General features: G+C 40.4%; 1 protein-coding gene across 2 annotated transcripts in view; it reads left to right on the forward strand.

The window, feature by feature from the left end:
• The window catches only part of NELL1 (neural EGFL like 1), an 821556-nt gene that overhangs the window by 148373 nt on the left and 655551 nt on the right, over positions 1-17632 (forward strand). For both annotated transcript variants that reach the window (XM_040638900.1, XM_040638901.1), the window contains exon 5: positions 11193-11289. In XM_040638900.1, coding sequence (XP_040494834.1) covers positions 11193-11289 — 97 coding nt within the window. The remainder of the gene's footprint in view (positions 1-11192; positions 11290-17632) is intronic.

Raw genomic sequence — 17632 nt, forward strand, 5'->3', positions numbered from 1 at the left:
TCTAATCCCTCTTCTACATGACAGCCCTCCAAATATTTGAAGACTTTATCATGCTATCTCTTAATCTTTTCTTCTTCAGACTGAACATTGTTTGTTCCTTCAACCATTCATCATTTGATTTGGTTCGCAATGTTCCTTTTTTTTTTTTTAATTTTTTTTTTAAGTGTGTCTGTGCAGCATCTGAGAAGTTTCTACAACTAAATGTGACTATCTCTGGACAGGTTGGCTCAGATTATAATGAGATAATTATCTTACAGTACAGTTTAAGATCACAGCATCCTTTCTGACAGCCTTATCCAAGCTCACTGCTGACCAAAATGGCTAAATATTTTTCAAAATGTTTTCCTGTTAAGTATTAAATCTCAGATTCTGTCTTTGAGAAACACAGTCCCTAAGCATAGAACCTTTCATTTTTCCATGTTAAATTTCATCCAATTGGCCCTAATTCCTTCCTATTGATGTCTCTTTTAACCCTGATGGCATTATCCTAAATCTGGTATGATTGAAACAATCCTACCAACTTCTCATTTCCCAGAAACTAAAGCACATCTGGTATTACACTGCCAAACCATAAATAAAAACGCAAAATAAGACAGACCTAACAGAGCCAGGTATCTCACCCAGATCCACAGTCAGCATCATATTGGGATGACATCTGAATCATGAACTTTTGGCAGAGAGTAAGGGTTGGTAAGAAGTAGTGGGAGAGAGAGATTAAGGGCATAAAATATGGTTAAGAAGGGAAAATACCTTGGTATAGAGACCTAGATGAGGAAAGAAAAAGGAGATGGTACAATTTATTTGATAGATAACAAAGGTATGAATTAAAAAAAATATAAGTATAATTAACATACAGTATATTAGCTTTGGGTGTACAACGTAATGATTAAACAGTTCTGTACATTACTCAGTGCTCATCCTAAGTGTATTCTTAATTCTCCTTACCTATTTCGCACATCCCCCACCCATCTCCTCTTTGGCAACTACCAATTCCCTGTATTTAGGAGTCTGCTTCTCTTCTTTGTTTTGTTTCTTTTACACATGAGTGAAATCATATGATGTCTTCCTGTGACTTATCATTATATCTAGATTCGTCAATGTTGCAAATGGCAAGATCTCATTCTTTTTTTATGGTGCGTGCGTGTGTGTGTTCGTTCATCTGTGGATAAACACTTGGGTTGCTCCTGTACGTTGGCTATTGTTAATGGTACAATAAACACAGGGGTGCATATATCTTTTCGAATTAGTGTTTTCAACTTTTTGGGTAAATAACCAGTAGTGGAATTGCTAGATCGTATGGTAACTCTATTTTTTGTTGAGGAACCTCCATACTGTTCCTCACAATGCTGACACCACCTTGCATTCCCAGCAACACTGCGTGAGGGTCCCTTTCTCCACATCCTTGCCAATGCTTACTATTTCTTTTTGACTTTAGCCATTCTGACAGGTGTGAAGTAATCTCATTGTGGTTTTGATTCATGTTTCCCTGATGATGAGTGATGTTGAGCATCTTTTCGTGTGTCTGTTGGCCATCTCTGTTTTCTTTGGAAAAATGTCTCTTCGTGTCTGCTGTCCATTTTTAATTGCATTATTGTTTTGGTTTTGAGTTGCGGAAGTTCTTCATGTATTCTGGATAACTCAGAAAAGGTATGAATTTGATGAATGTTTTCTAAGTGGATGAAGCAGGTCATGAGGACCTGATGGTCTCTGAGAAGATCTCCTCTCTCTGGAGAGAACCTCTTCTCTGGCAAAGTCTCCAGAAGTATTTGCTAATCTCATTTGAACACCGTTGCCCTTTCATTTACTGCAACAAAGGTATCTCCTTCCAGATTGCAACTTTGCTGCCGCTTTTTTGTTTGCATTTGTACGTCCTCGGCAGCCAGCTGGCAAGGAACAGTTTGGAAACCTGCTGAGCCCTGCTACTGTCCTCCCTCCTGAGCTCGGCATGGATTTAGCTTGGAATTCAATTCTTACATGTTGGGGGCATACTGTATTCATTCCTATAATCCATCTCCCTGACTGGTCTGTTTTCTCTTGTATAAATGCCAGAGGTGCAGTTTTTTGAATCTAGTCATTTGCTGTCAGCTGGTTTTGTTGGGCAAAACCCGATGGGCAGGAGGAGACTGCGGAGCTCCTCTTTGGGGCATTCCTTTCATGTTTTTCTGGTACTGTGTGATGTGTGTTCCGTGTTAGCAGATGATCGATAGCCAGGCATCCCAACATGGAAATTCAACAAGTAGCTCATCAGTGTACACAGTTAGCAAACATTCCCGTCATGGTAGGTTTCGAGGACGTGTTTTGTAGATTGTCATGAATGCTCAGCAATTGTCAGGACCAAGAATACTGCTAACGATACCATAGATGCCTTGTTCTTTTAAGTAGTGGTGAAGAACTCTTCTCACATTTGCCCTATGATGCCAACACTGGGAAGATTGTGTTATGCTCCTCTTCGCCTAAGACCGAAGAGGACTTAGTCTCCTGTGCAAGGTCGTTACCACCGCTTAGCGAGTGGGGGAACAGCATGGGAATTGCCTTGTGTTGTGTATAGGGCACTCTCTCCAAGGAGCACCTGGTACTCACGAGGGCCCACGAAAAGGCAGTGGAGGGCGAGGCTCTGTCTGGCAAGGGAAGGTCATGGCAACTTTCCTCTTGAGGGAGAATGTGAACATTTTTCTTCAGTTGCAGCCAAAGCCCAATATAAACCTCTTCATTTAGCATGTAATTTGGCTTTGTATCGTCTTATTGAACAGCAGCATGGTACACGTTGATCCATACGCTCTACATCGGAAATTCATTCTTTTTTTTTTTTTTTTTTAAGATTTTTTATTTATTTATTCGACAGAGATAGAGACAGCCAGCGAGAGAGGGAACACAAGCAGGGGGAGTGGGAGAGGAAGAAGCAGGCTCATAGCGGAGGAGCCTGATGTGGGGCTCGATCCCATAACGCCGGGATCACGCCCTGAGCCGAAGGCAGACGCCCAACTGCTGTGCCACCCAGGCGCCCCTGGAAATTCATTCTTGTATGTGATCGGGGAAGGTACCGTGGAGTCCCTTCGGAGGTCTGTCTTCGGGTAAATAGAAACCCAGTATTCCTTCTTAAGTAGTGCTGTTGAAGCATCACATTGCTTTGTGTCGAGCTCTGAGGACTTTATCTGTTAACAGAAAATCGAGTTCTTCATAGAATATTGACTGGTCTTTTAAGCAGATGGGACACTTGCTAGGAGGGCATTATTAACCAAAGTCATGAATAAAGAGATGTTGTACCTTGGGAAGAAAATTCCTGATGTGAGCCCTTGATTCAGTGAGTGACTTTCAGGAGAAGTGTCAGTCGGAAGCTGTTTTCATGTTTGGAAGTTTAATTTTGCATGGTATTGTATTAGAAATGAGCTACATGTTAAAATACCAATGTATACTAATGACATGCAAAATTCCCATACATTTTCCCAATATAGCTGAATAGGCAGTGCCTCGTTTAAGTGCAAGGCCTAGAAACGTGACGAAGTGGGGAATTGGGTTTTCTTTAGCCATAAGGACGGGTAGATTATAGATGGTTGTAGAGTAAATACAGGATTTGTATCAGATAGCCTATGGGAATATGATAAATTTGGTCTGATTATAATACAGTCAACTTTAGCAGTAAGTCATGTGCTTATCAAAAGGGCTGCACTTGATCTAATTAATTTTCAAGTTACTATTTCTCTTGTTCTTTCTGGCTTTCCTGTTAGTTATCTGCCTGACAGATTCAAACTAGCTATCCCTATCTTTTTCTTTTTTGAGGATGAAAAACTGAGAGGGGTTCATCTTGCTCTTTTGTTCAGGCATCTTGTGTAGATCTCATGAAATGGGGATGGTGAAGGAAGACCCTTGAAAATCATATTTCACTTGCTTTCATTGACTATAGTATCTGCAGAAAAATGTCAAGTTTGTCCACCTGTATTTTGCTGTATTACTTGAGAGCTTGTATAACTGTCTGTAGCCCTCCTATCCTGAAGATAGTATCAGGGAGCATTCACTCATTTATTCGATAAATAGACGGTGCAGGCACCTACTTTGACTAAGCACTCTTACAGATACTAGGGATACTGATGAGAAGATAGATAAGGTCCCTGCTTCCAAGATTCTTGCCTCTGGTAGGAGGAGACAGTCAATCAGGAAAAAGCCAAGACAATTTTGGAGACTTACTTGCTTTGATGAGAGAATAAGCTAAGTGATGAGTGGTTAGTAGCTACTTTATATAGGATGGTCAGGGATGGTCCAGGGGAAGGAGACCACTGAGCAGATGCAAGGATGTTATGGTGGGGGCTTTGTTTCCTGCCTGCTCAGCAGGTAATTGTGGATGTAGCACTTAGGAATTCTAGGCACAACTTGAGGGTCTAAGTGTTGGGCCCAGAGTACCGGAAAAGACCAGTTCCTTCTTCCCTGGTTTGGGAGGTCTGAGAGAGCAGACCTCCTAGAGGTCTAGAATCCTAGAGACTCCCGTGGGTAGTGGGAGGTCCCTGGCCTACGTTCAAGTGCTGCAGAGTAGGTCCAGATGGGTCATCCCACGTGGGGAGGTTCTCAGATTGGTAAAGAACTAACTTAAAGGGCAGGCACGATATATATTTTAAAAGGGATGTATGAGGGCAGTCTGAAGGAAGAATTTAAAGTGAGGGTCTCTGCTCACTGCAGTCATCTTCATTTTCCCAGAAACCTTTTCTATGGATTGGCTAAAACCAGTTCAGGTCCCAAATGATCCTCAGAACGTGCCTAGTACTGGACTGGGCAAAAGTATTAGGAATAATGTCCTGTCCTATTTTACTCCTATAAAAACAGTGTGTTTATTGTTGGTTAGGTTATTGTTTATCTAAACACACAATGTAATAAATTAGCAAATCCTCTACCTCTTTTTTGAGTCTTTCTCTAATCTTACGTAATTTTTTTTTTAAATCCAAGTCTTTTTTTTTTTTTTTTTTTTTTAAAGATTTTATTTGTCACAGGGACACAGAGAGGAAGAGCACAAGCAGGGGGAGCGGCAGGCAGAGGGAGAAGCAGGCTCCCTGCTGAGCAAGGAGCCTGAGGCGGGACTCAATCCCGGGACCCTGGGATCATGACCTGAACCGAAGGCAGGTGCTTAACTGACTGAGCTGCCCAGGTGTCCCTAATCTTACGTAAATGTATGTTGAACTTTGAACAAAAGTCAAACTTGTTAAATGTCAAAGAACTTCATACTTCGGAAGGATGTAAAAATCCTAAGATGTTTGTTTAGGGGGCTCCCGTGTGGCTCAGTCGGTTAAGTGTCTGATTCTTGGTTTTGGCTCAGGTCATGATCTCAGGGTCTTGAGATCAAGGCCTGCTTGGGGCTCCATGCTCAGTGGGGAGTCTGCTTCTCTCCCTCTGCTCTTCCCCTTGCTCGCTTGCTTGCTCTCTATCTTTAAAAAAAAAAAAGATGTTTGCTTAGAATAATGTAGAAAAGTTTGATTTATGACTTGAAAGAATTAAAAGAAGCCAATGAATATTTTAAAACTAAATGAAAATACTGGAATCTTAGGATGTCTTAGAAAATACTTTGTCCAAAAATTGTTTTTGATCTACGGTTTAGTATCTAAGTTGTCAGTTTGCTCCCTAACTGAAGAGGTTAGACAGCAACAGAAATGAATGGTGTTAATTCCTTTTTTTTTCCTGTTACTTATTCACTTGTTCTAGCTTTTAAATTTCTAAGTGAATAGAAATTTAGTACTATAAAACTTTCAAAGTGGAGGAAACTTACGACAAAGTGGATGATACATTCTTGAATTTTGACATTGACACTGCACATCTTTAAATGCACTCCGTGTGACGGGTGATGTCCTTCCTTTGAAGTGTATTCCAAAGCACAAGCAGGAGTCTAAGATATGGGTAATAGCCCATTTCAATAGATTCAGTCAGTGGGAGATGCGGCCAGTGGTCTGCGGTGGGTCCTGTGACTGGCGTAGCTCTGCGTTCTCAGGCACCTGTGAGTTTAACAGAAAGGCGGCCCCTACTAGGTGCCAAGGCATTAAACGTATTGCATTGAAGCCTCAGGGCAACCCATGCCATCATCAATAATAGTTGGCTTTTTTGTTTTGTTTTTTAGTTGAGGAAGCTGAGATAGAAATAACCTGATTAAGGTCATACAGCTAGTAGAATATAGAACTAGAATATAAATCCAAATCTGTTTTATCCTGAATTCATGTCGTCTCTGCTACACCACGCTGTCTCTGGTATCTCTTGGCTTCGTGTGCATGAAAATACATCGGTCCTCTTTGATTTTCAGTGGAGCGTTTTAGGGCAAATAATATTGGCCACACTACAGAAAATCTTTAACATAGAATTTTATTGCTTAGGTAGCATGCAGTTGGGTGTGTCTAGCTGGCAGGTAGCCTTCCACGTCATTTAGGAATCGAGAATCTTCCATCTTGTGGCTCTGCCTGCTTCTGAGCCCTCTGTCTCCTGTAGTCGGCTGACAGGCAGAAGGTGGAGGAGGGAATGTTGAAAGATGCTTGAGGGAGATCTTTTTGGGGAAAAGGCAGGCCTGGAACGGTTACACCTCCACTCACATGACATGGCCACCCCCAGCTGTGAGGTCGGCTGGAAATGCAGTGTAGCTGTGAGCCCTGGGGGACTAGAAAAAGGGCTTCTGGAAGAGCTAACCAGTGTTGGCTTCATGCTTTGGCACATGAACTTGTTTTCTCCTTTTCCTTCCTGATGAGTAAGTCAAGTTAGGAATTTTAACTGACCTGAGTGAGTAACACAGTTTTGGGGGTCTGAGCTCAAATACAGCTCTGCAGTTTACAAATGGCTTAACTACGGGCAAGTTATTTAACCTTGCTGAGCCCAGAACATCTACCTGTTGGTGGTGTTGTGAAGGATAAGTGAATGAGTAGATGGAAAGCCCTGCACGTGCAAGGCTTGGCACGCACTCAGTGCTGGGTGAGTGCTGGCTGTTAGGTCGGCATGTCCGCTCCACTTCGTTTTTCATCCAAAAATGTGCTCTGATGATCCCTTCTTGGGAAGGTCTTTTCTGATTATGACAGACAGAATTCTGTTTTTCCTTTCTGCCTTCATAGATCATTGCACTTCACTGAATGATAAGGTGTGTGCCTGCGTGTGGTCTTCCTGGCTCAGGCATTTGACCTGAGGACAAGGACTTGGCCATATTAATTTTGCTGTGTGTATCCCCGTAACCAGTACCGTATCACACACATTGTACACAATCTGATATTGATGTGAAGGAAACCTCATTAACCCAAATCCTAGAATATCAAGTTTCCAGTTCATGACTGCCCGGGAAACCAAGGAATTCATTTTGTTAGCTTTGACTTTTCGTTGAGCTTTTAAATCTAGGTGATGCTAGATTTAAGTGACGGATCAGTGTGCCTTACCTGCCTACCCACATGAGCCAGTCCACCGAAACTGTACCCCAGGGGTCAGCCCTTCCGTCACGATTGTATTTGGCATGTCGGTGGCATAACTCCCTTTGTAAAAGAGGTACAGATCGGGATGTGAGAATCTTCCTAGTTTATGATGTGTTATCAGCATTAGTCTGTGCGGTACTCCTTTTGTTCATTCATTCGTCTTTCAGTCATTCACTTTTTCCCTCCCCTTTGCCCTTGCCATTCCCTTAGGAAAACACTACCATGTACCTTATGTGAGTCTTCAAGTTCGTAGGTGTCCTTGGCTAATAGATAAAAAATTGTTTTGAGTGTGTGTAGTTTTAGTTTACATATATTAAAGATCCTCATGCTTTTTTTTTTTTAACTCTCAAAACTATTTTAAATAATTTTAATCTTACAGGAAAGCTTTCAGAATGGCACAAAAAAACCAATCCTACACTCTGCCCAGATTCTGTTTTCTCTCCGCACAGTGTGTGCTTCCATGTGTCTGTATTTATACATATACACACTGTTATTTTGAAACCTTTGAGAGGAAGTTGCAAATATCAGGACTTTACCCCTAAATACTTCTGTGCTTATTTCCGAAGAACAAGGCACTTAAATATACATGACCAATTCTCAAAATCAGGAAATTGAACATTTATACAATGCTACTATATAATCTACAGTTCAAGTTTCACCAGTTTTCCCACTAATGTTCTGCACTGGATTTTTTTTTTTTCCCCCTGCCACCAGCTCCAAACCAGGACCCTGTCTCACATGGAGTTTTTATGTCCCTGTGTTTTCTTTTAATCGGCAAATGTTCCTCAGTCTTTCCTTTTCATGATGTTGACATTTGAAAGAGCACAGGCAGTTATTTTGTGGAGTGTCCCTCAAATTTGGTTTATTTGCTTTCCTTTTTTTTTATTTCTTAAATTCAATTTAGTTAACATATACTGTATCGTTAGTTTCAGGAGTGGAATTTAGTGAATCATCAGTTGCGTATAACACTCAGTGCTCATTCCATCACGTGCCCTCCCTAATGCCCATTGCCCAGTTAGCCATCCCACCACCCACTTCCCCTCCAGCAACCCTCAGTTTATTTCCTAGGGTTCACATAGGATTCCTCCGTGTGGGTATTTATTTATTTTTTAACACTGTTGCTAAGCTCTCTTCATTTTGCTCTGTCTGAATCCAGCTTATTGATTCTGGCTGCTACATGGAATTCTCCAGGGAGGGTCTGCCTCTTGGAGTGAATTGGCAGGGCTGGTGTGGAAGGCAGCAGCCAGCAGATTTGGCATCAGGAGGGGATCTGATGGGGGCTGTTTGACCCCTGAAATCACACCCCTTTGACACAGGCACCAGGTCATTGTCCTGCTTTGAGCTGATGGTTTGAGAAAGCAAATACCTGAGGCCCACTGTTTTTAAGAAGGAGCATTGATACTTGGGAAGATAAGGCATGATAGAAAGTTGTTTGTTTGTTTGTTTTGATCCTTCATGCACTTAATAAATAGTGATTAACAGCCTACTCTGCTCATTGGAGCTCACCTTCTGGCATATCGAAAACCAAAAAGAAAGCATTGAAATTGAACGCTCCTCTCGTTCCGACAGATGCAAATGTTGTAAAATGAAAGGTTCAGATAAGTAGTTTGACAGTATTTTCAATGTATTAGTAAAACAACCTCATAGAAAATTATGCTTCTGCCTCTTTACCTAAATACAGCGATTTCCATTTCTTTCTGGTCTCCTCTCCTCTGCAATTCACCACCGGGGAAAATAATTTTTGCATCCTTGTCTCCATAGTTCATAAATAATTTTGCATTCGACTTCCCTCCAGTGAAAATTATTTTGTCTGTACTTTCCCATATTTCATAACCTGCATATTTGTCACTCTTAATGACTGTCGTAAATTATATCAAGGTGATCTATAACTTATCCATTTCACTTTTGTTGTAAATTTGGCTTGTTTCTAGTTTTTTGTGAATGTTAGAAAAAATCCCTTTTAAAAGAGGTATACTATAGCAGTGTCTTGGGTTAAAGCGGTTTTGACAGATTGTTTCATCGAAAATTGTTCATTCTAACATGTGAAAGATGTGGCATTCCTGTGGAGAAAACATAGCCTGTCTTCTTAAGGGAGACTTAGATTGCCTTGGTTCTGTTTTGAGCATCCATTTATAATGAAAGGATAATTAGTACAGACAGACCAAAGATATTTAGAGCTTTCTCCATGGAAAGTATTGTCAGGAAACAGCACTCTTCCAGTGCGGAATGAGAATGATGGACAGTGTGGCTAAGCTCCAAGGCTGCTGCGTGACCGCTCCCAACAGCAACATCTGCTCCTTCACTGGCTGTTTCACCATGGGTCGTCTCGCAGTTCTGGCCTTCTGAGAGCCCCTAGAGGAACAGGTCGCTCTTTGGCAGGCGGCAGTCAGTTCCCTTCCAGCTTTAACACCTGATGAGTGTCAGACCTTTGGAAGTACCTGGAACTGATTCCTCTGTAGCTGCTCTGAGAACTGAGGAGTGCAAGGAATGGATGGGCCATCAGGAGTCATTGAAATTCCCTGATGGTCTCTATGGCACCCCACCCAGAACCTTCTGAGCATCAAAGGACAAGTTCAATTCTCAGGCAAGCTCCTCCTTCCCCTTCTCAGCAGAGAAGATGTGGAGAGGCACTTGTTGGGGTGAGGGGAGGCCTTGATCAGCTGGTACCTGGTGGTTGCAGGGTCTGTTTCTCAGGGGAGCAGCAATCTCAAGATCGGTGACTAGGGCTTGGGAGGGCAGAACAGTCGAGATTACTCAACTGTTGAGTAGTTTCTGTAGGTACCTTCAGAGATCCTGGGGCTTTTGCCTCCTCTGTATTAGTATTAATTATGTCTTCATAGATCTTGTGAAGATTTTTTTCATATACAAGACTTTGTTTTTTGCTCCCTGAGGGCAGGATTTTGGATGTCTGGTTGGTTGCTCTAGCTCTTGTTGCCTCATGTGGAGCTTGGAGCATAAAAAGTGCTCAGTAAATATTTGTTGATGGGATGATTTCAGTTACTTGGTTTTGTGGACCGAGCATGTGGGCAGCTGCTCGCTTGCTGGGAGGAGTATAGCAGTATAGAAACGGGTAGCGGCTGGGGCACCTGGGTGGCTCAGTCGTTAAGCGTCTGCCTTCAGCTCAGGGCGTGATCCCAGGGTCCTGGGATCGAGCCCCACATTGGGCTCCTCCACTGGGAGCCTGCTTCTTCCTCTCCCACTCCCCCTGCCTGTGTTCCCTCTCTTGCTGGCTGTCTCTCTCTCTGTGTCAGATAAATAAATAAAATCTTAAAAAAAAAAAAAAAAAAAAAAGGAAACGTGTAGCGGCCAGATAAAGCAAAGCCAGGGAGCAGTAGAGTGCAAAGGGGAGTGCATGGGCTTTGCAGCCAGGCAGCTGGGGATTCGCGTTCCAGCTTGACTGCTCCTTGTCTTAGCTTGGTTGACTCACTTGTGTTCTCTGGACCTCCGCTTTCTCGCCCGTAATGTGGATCAAACCACTTGACTCACTGAGTATGTAAGGTTCATTGCTCAGAGCAGACACTTAAAAATGTTACCTTCTTCCTCCTTTCCCTGCCAAAAGGGTGAAAATAGAAAGCCAACAGAGGCCCAGTTCATGTGTCCAAGTGTTGTCAAGAAGTAGATGTCTACATTCATGTTACCTGTCATCTAAAACATGCCATATATTGCCTCCATCTCTCTACACCGGGAGCTAAAGCTGTGAGGACTTCAGACAACACACATAACTTTTGGTTCTGTTTTGAGCGAACTCTTTATTAATAACAGTGTTCTTCGTCCCTACAGGATTTATGAACGTGTGATAGACCCTCCTGAAACCAACCTTCCCCCAGGAAGCAACTTATGGCTTGGTCAACGCAACCAAAAGCATGGCTTATTCAAAGTAAGCACTTCTTTCTATTTCTGCCACGTGTGTTTCCCCCTGTGCTTGGCATGAATAATTGTCCCAACAGTTTTGAGAAGTAGGTGCTTGGAAACTAGACAGAGTTAAGTGACTTGGTCAAGGTCACACAGTTTACTGCCAAGTATGCATAATGTAAATGATCTTTTTAATGTTTCTTACCTAATTTTGAGAGGCTTAAGATAATCTTCAGATTGGTTTCCATTCTCAGAATCTTGGTGTGGCTAGGCAGCAGGTCTCAACTTCTGTGAGCTTTGGTTTTCTTATCTCTAAAGAAGGTAATACAATGACTGCAGTGCTGTACTTCATAGAAACAGGACACAGTGATAAAATGAAGAAGTTAAAAACATGAAATTTTAAGAGAGTCTTGGTCTTCAATAGAAATGGGAGACTTTGGCTTCTGGCAATATGGTAGAGTAGATGTCTTAAAAAATTCTACTTCAAAATGCCTATAAATGCTGGATTAAACAGAACAAAAGTCTTTTAAGACGCATCATTGCACTTAAAGGAAATTCTTAGAGGCCAAATACATAGAGAAAAGTGAAAACCATTACCAAGATGTTGGGAACTTAAGTTTCTTTTCTGTTATTCCAATTTGATTGAGAGATAATTGATACATAACTGTAACTTTAAGGTGCGTAACTGTTTGATATACTTGTATATTGCCTAATGATTATCAGCAGTGTTAACTAACACCACCCTCACCTCACATAATTGTCAGTGGCTTTTTTGCCATGAGGACATTTAAGATCTACGCTCTTGGTATATTTCAAGTACAAGTAGTATTCACTGTAATCACCATAATGTGCATTAGATCCCCAGAATTCACTTGTATTATAATTGAAAGCTTGTATACTTTGACCAGCGTCTCCCCCTTCCCCCTAAACCCTCGCAACCAGCGTTCCACTGTCCCTATGAGTTCAGGTTTTTTATAGTCTACATATAAGTGATATTGTGCAGTGTTTGTCTGTCTTTGTCTCATTTCCCTTTGCATAATGCCCTCAAAGTTGATTCATGTTGGAAATGGCGGCATTTTTTCCCCTCATGGTTGAATACTCTTCTATTGTATACATACCACAACTTTTTAAGCCATTCATCTGTTGATGTCTTGGGTTTTTTCCATGTCTTGTCTATTGTGAATAATGTGGCAATATATATGGGGATGAAGTGATCTTTTCGAGGTAGTGGTTTAATTTCTCTTGGATATATACTCAGCTTAATCCACCCAGATGTGGGATTGCTGGATTGCATGGTAGTTCTATCCTTAATTTTTGGAGCAAATTCCATATTGGTCATACCAGTTTACATTCCCGCGAACAGTGTACAAGGGTTCCTTGTTTTCCACACTTGTTATTTTTCTGTCTTTTCGATGATAGCCATTTTTACAGATGTGAGGTGATCTTTCATTGTCATTTTGGTCTGCGTTTCCCTGATGACTAGTGATGTTGAGCACCTTTTCATGTACCTGTTGGCCGTTTTCATATCTATGGAAATTAATCTCTGCCCATTTTTTAATCCGCTTTTTTTGCTATTGTGGGAGTTGTTAAATATATTTTGGATATTAACCTCTTACCAGATTGCTGATTTGCAAATGTTTTCTCCCATTTCAAAGGGTGCCTTTTCATTTTGTTCATTGTTTCTTTTGCTGTGTAGAAGCTTTTTAGTTTGTAGATCTACTTATGAATTTTGGATTTTATTGCTTGTGCGTTTGGTGTCCTATCTGAAAAATGACTGCCAAGACCAATGCCAAGGACGTTTTCCCCCTGTTTTCTTCTAGAAGTTTAATGGTTTCAGGTCTTGTGTTTAAGTCCATTTCAAATTTTTGTGAGTGGTGATACAGGAATCCAACTAGTTCTTAGTGTGGTTATCCAGTTTTCCCAGCACTATTTGTTGAAGAGACCATCCTTATTGAATATTCTTGACTCCTTTGTCCAATAGCAGTTGAATATGCAGGGGTTTATTTTTGGGCTCTCGATCCTGTTTTATTGGTCTATGTATCCGGTTTTGTTCTTGTTTTTATGTTTTTTTGTTTTTTTCCAAATCGCTTTGATGACTGTAGCTTTGTGGCATGCATTTGGCCCTTGAACAAAAGGGGTTTGAATTGCATGGGGCCACTCACACGAATTTTTTTCGATTAATGCAGTACAGTACAATAAATCTATTTTCTCTTTGGTTTTTCTTAACATTTTCTCTCTAGCTTTAGTATAAGAATACAGTATGTAATACATGCTGCTTACAAAATAGATATTAATTGACTGTTTATGTTACCGGTTAGGAATTACAGTCAACAGTAGGTTATTAGTGGTTAAGTTTTGGGGGAGTCCGAAGTTAGCTGTGTGTTTTTGACTGCGTGGAGGTTGGTGCTTCTAACCCCTGCATCGTTAGAAGGCCTAACGTAGTTTGAAATCTAGAAATGTGATGCCTCCGGGTTCGTTCTTCTCTTAACATTACTTTGGCTATTAGGAGTCTTTTGTGGTTCCATACAAATTTTAGTGTTTTTGTTCTTTTTTTGTTTGAAAAATGCCATTTAGATTTTGATAGGGATTGCTCTGAACCCACAAATGGCTTTGGGTAGTGTGTACATTTTAACAGTATTCTTCCAATCCATGAATATGAGATACGTTTACATTTGTGTCTACTTCAATTTTTCCATTGAAGTTTTGTAGTTTTCATTGTACAGATTTTTCTCTTCCGTGGTTAAATCTCTAAGTATTTTACTGTTTTTGATGCTATTGCGAATGGGATTCTTTTATTTATTTTTCAGATATTTCATTTGTAGTGAAGAGAAATGCAACTGACTTTTGTATTTTTTTTTAATGGTATGTTAGTCACCATCGTTAGTTTTTGATATAGTGTTCCATGATTCATTGTTTGCGTATAACACCCAGTGCTCCATGCAATATGTGCCCACCTTAATACCCTTCACCGGGCTAAACCATCACCTCACCCCCCCTCCCCTCTAAAACCCTCAGTTTCTTTCCTGGAGTTCATAGTCTCTCATGGTTCATCTCCCCCTCTGTCCCCACCCCCCTTCATTTTTCCCTTCCTTCTCCTAACCATCTCCCTGCTATTCCTTATGTTCCACAAATGAGTGAAACCGTATGATAATTATCTTTCTCTGCTTGACTTATTTCACTTAGCATAATAGCCTCCAGTCCCATCCACACTGATGCAAATGTTGGGTTATCATTCTTTCTGATGGCTGAGTATATTCCATTGTATCTCTGGACCACATCTTCTTAATCCAGTCATCTGTCGAAGGGCATCTTGGCTCCTTCCACGATTTAGCTATTGTGGACAATGCTGCTATGAACATTGGGGTGCATATGGCCCTTCTCTTCACTACGTCTGTATCTTTGGGGTAAATACCCAGTAGTGCAATTGCTGGATCATAGGGTAGGTCTATTTTTAACTTTTTAAGGGACCTCCACACTGTTTCCCAAAGTGGCTGTACCAACTTGCATTCCCACCAACAGTGTAAGGGGTTCCCCTTTCTCCACATCCTCTCCAACATTTGTTGTTTCCTGCCTTGTCCATTTTTGCCATTCTAAGTGGGGTAAGGTGGTATATCAATGTGGTTTTGATTTGAATTTCCCTGATGGCTAATGATTTTGAGCATTTTTTCATGTGTCTGTTAGCCATTCATATGTTTTCATTGGAAAAGTGTCTGTTTATATCTTCTGCCCATTTTTTGATTTGATTATTTGTTTCTCGTGTATTGAGTTTGAGAAGTTCTTTGTAGATCTTGGATACCAGTCTTTTCTCTGTAGTGTCATTTGCAGATATCTTCTCCCATTCCGTGGGCTGCCTCTTAGTTTTTTTGACTGTTTCCTTGGCTGTGCAGAAGCTTTTTATCTTGATGGTGACTTTTGTATGTTGATTTTTATCCTGCAGCTTTGCTGACTTTATTTTAAAATTTTTTTGGTGGACTAGTTAGGATTTTCTATGTCAAGTCCTATCACCTGCAAACAAAGACAGTTTTACTTAGTCCTTTCTGATGTAGATGTGTTTTATTTCTTGTCTGATTGCTCTGATGAGGACTTCTATTACTATGTTGAATAGGAGTGGTGAGAATGGGCACCTTTGTCTTGTTTTTCATCTTAGAGGAAAAGCTTTTTAATCTTTCACTGTTGAGTATGCTATTATCTGTGGGCTTGTCATACAGGGCTCTTATCATGTTGCAGTATGTTCCTTTGCCCAATTTTTTGAGTCTTTTTATCATGAAAGGAAGTTGTATTTTGTCAAGTGCTTCTTCTGCATCTATGAGATGATAGTATGATTTTTATCTTCCATTCTATTGGGGTGTGTCACATTTACCGATTTGCATACGTTGAACCATTTTTGCATTCCAGGGATAAATCTTGATTATAATGTATGATCTCTTAATGTACCCTTGAATTCAGCTTGCTAGCATTTTAATTTTTACATTTATATTCATCAGGGTTATTGGCCTGTAGTTTTCTTGTAGTATTACCTGATTTTGGTATCAGGACAATGTCCTTAAATTAGAGATTTTGGGAAGACTTCCTCATTTTTTGGGTAAGAGTTTGAGAAGGGTAGTTGTTAAATCTTATTTAAATGTTGGGTAGAATTTGCTGATGAAGCCATATGATTCTGGGCTTTTCCTTTAAAAATCAAGGTATAATTTACATAGAACAAAATCCAGCCCTTTAAACATACAGTTTTGAGTTTTGGAAAATTGATAGAGTCATGTAAATACCATCATAGTGAAGCTAAAGGACTATTTCGTAACTTCCAAAAATGCCCCTGTTGTAATGCTTTTGATTCATCTCCTCATCCTCAGTGTCCAGCAACTACTGATCTGTTGTCTGGCCCTATAGTTTTGCCTTTCCCAGAATCTTCTATAAATCATGTATGTATTTATGTTGCGGTTCACCCATCAGTAATTCAGTCTTCTTTGGGTCCTCTAATTCTATAGTATGGAGGTACTACAGTTTATCCATCCCTCAATTCATGGACTTTTAGGTTGTTTTGAGATTTGGGTACTTATGAATAAAGCCACTAAAAATACTCACAGGTTTTTGTGTGAACACAAGTTTTCTTTTGAGTATGTAGAAGTGGGATTGCTGGGCTGTATATGAGTGTATGTTTAACTTTATAAGAAAATGCCAGTGTATTTTCTAAGGTGGCTGTATGATTTTGCAATCCCACAACAATGTCTGGAAGTCCCAGGTAGAGCCTTAAATTTCAACAGTCTGTGTGGGATGGGAGAAATGCCTTAGAGCTCATGAAGCATTGAAAGATGGGACAGAAACTTGTAAAACAACCTAGAAGACTACACCTCCAGCAAAAGGAGAGACAGAAGAGTCTACTACTTAGCCATGGGAATCAATCTAGTAGCTAGCGTTCTCTACCTCAGTTTCACATAGGAAAAAATAGTTTCCTGGGGAGAATTTGAAACCTTAGCCCTGACATCATTCAGCCTTGAAATTTGGATTTATTTTGCCCATGAAGCTCAAGAAATTAACTTAAAGTGGTCCTTGGTTGGGAATCTTGGGATTCTGGATGAAGAAAATTACCTTTGGGGAAGGTTTTCTTCTATGCAAACCTAACAGGGTTTGCATAGTTTAAGTTCATGCAAAGAGGATTTTTAAGCCATCATGAGTGGGAGTTTGAAGGAGCCATAATAAATTAGCCTTCAAGGGGCTGCAGAAATTGGAATTACAAGATAAAGAATTATGAAAATTCTGATGTTTTAAAATGTTTAAAGAAACAAAGCAACAAATGTGTGAGGACTAGAGAATATAAATATGATGAGGGAAAACCAAAAAGAACTTCCAGAAATAAGAAATATGTTATTGAAGTGAAAGAAAAATCCTCAGTGAACCCGCTAAACAGTAGATTAGATACAGGTGGGGAGAGCATTTGTAGGCGAGAAAATATTGTCAAAATAATTACCCTAATTATAGTGTGAAGATAAGGAGAGGGAGCTAGGAAAGAGCTTGTAGAGAAGAAACACAAATATAGAAAAAGATATGATAGATGTTTTTACTGTGTGTATATTCATACATGTATATTTGAAAACTCCAGAAGGTTATAGAAGAGATTATAGGTACTATTAGAAGTATGATGGCTAAGAATTTTCTAAAATTGATAAGAGAGATCAATTCTCATTATTGCAATAATGTAGTCAAAGTGTTATTAGCTATTGCTATCTTTCAAGAAACTTAGCTGTTTTTTTAAGCTTCTGAGTTCTTTATTTAGGTCACAATTCTTCATGTTGATTAGATGATTTTTCTGGTCTGGCCTGGCCCTGATGATGTCTACCAGCGTCTCGTGTTGTCGGTGGTCATTGGCAGGTCAG

This window comes from Ursus maritimus, unplaced genomic scaffold (assembly GCF_017311325.1).
Source record: "Ursus maritimus isolate PB19 unplaced genomic scaffold, ASM1731132v1 scaffold_23, whole genome shotgun sequence".
NCBI classification, from domain to species: Eukaryota; Metazoa; Chordata; class Mammalia; order Carnivora; family Ursidae; genus Ursus; species Ursus maritimus.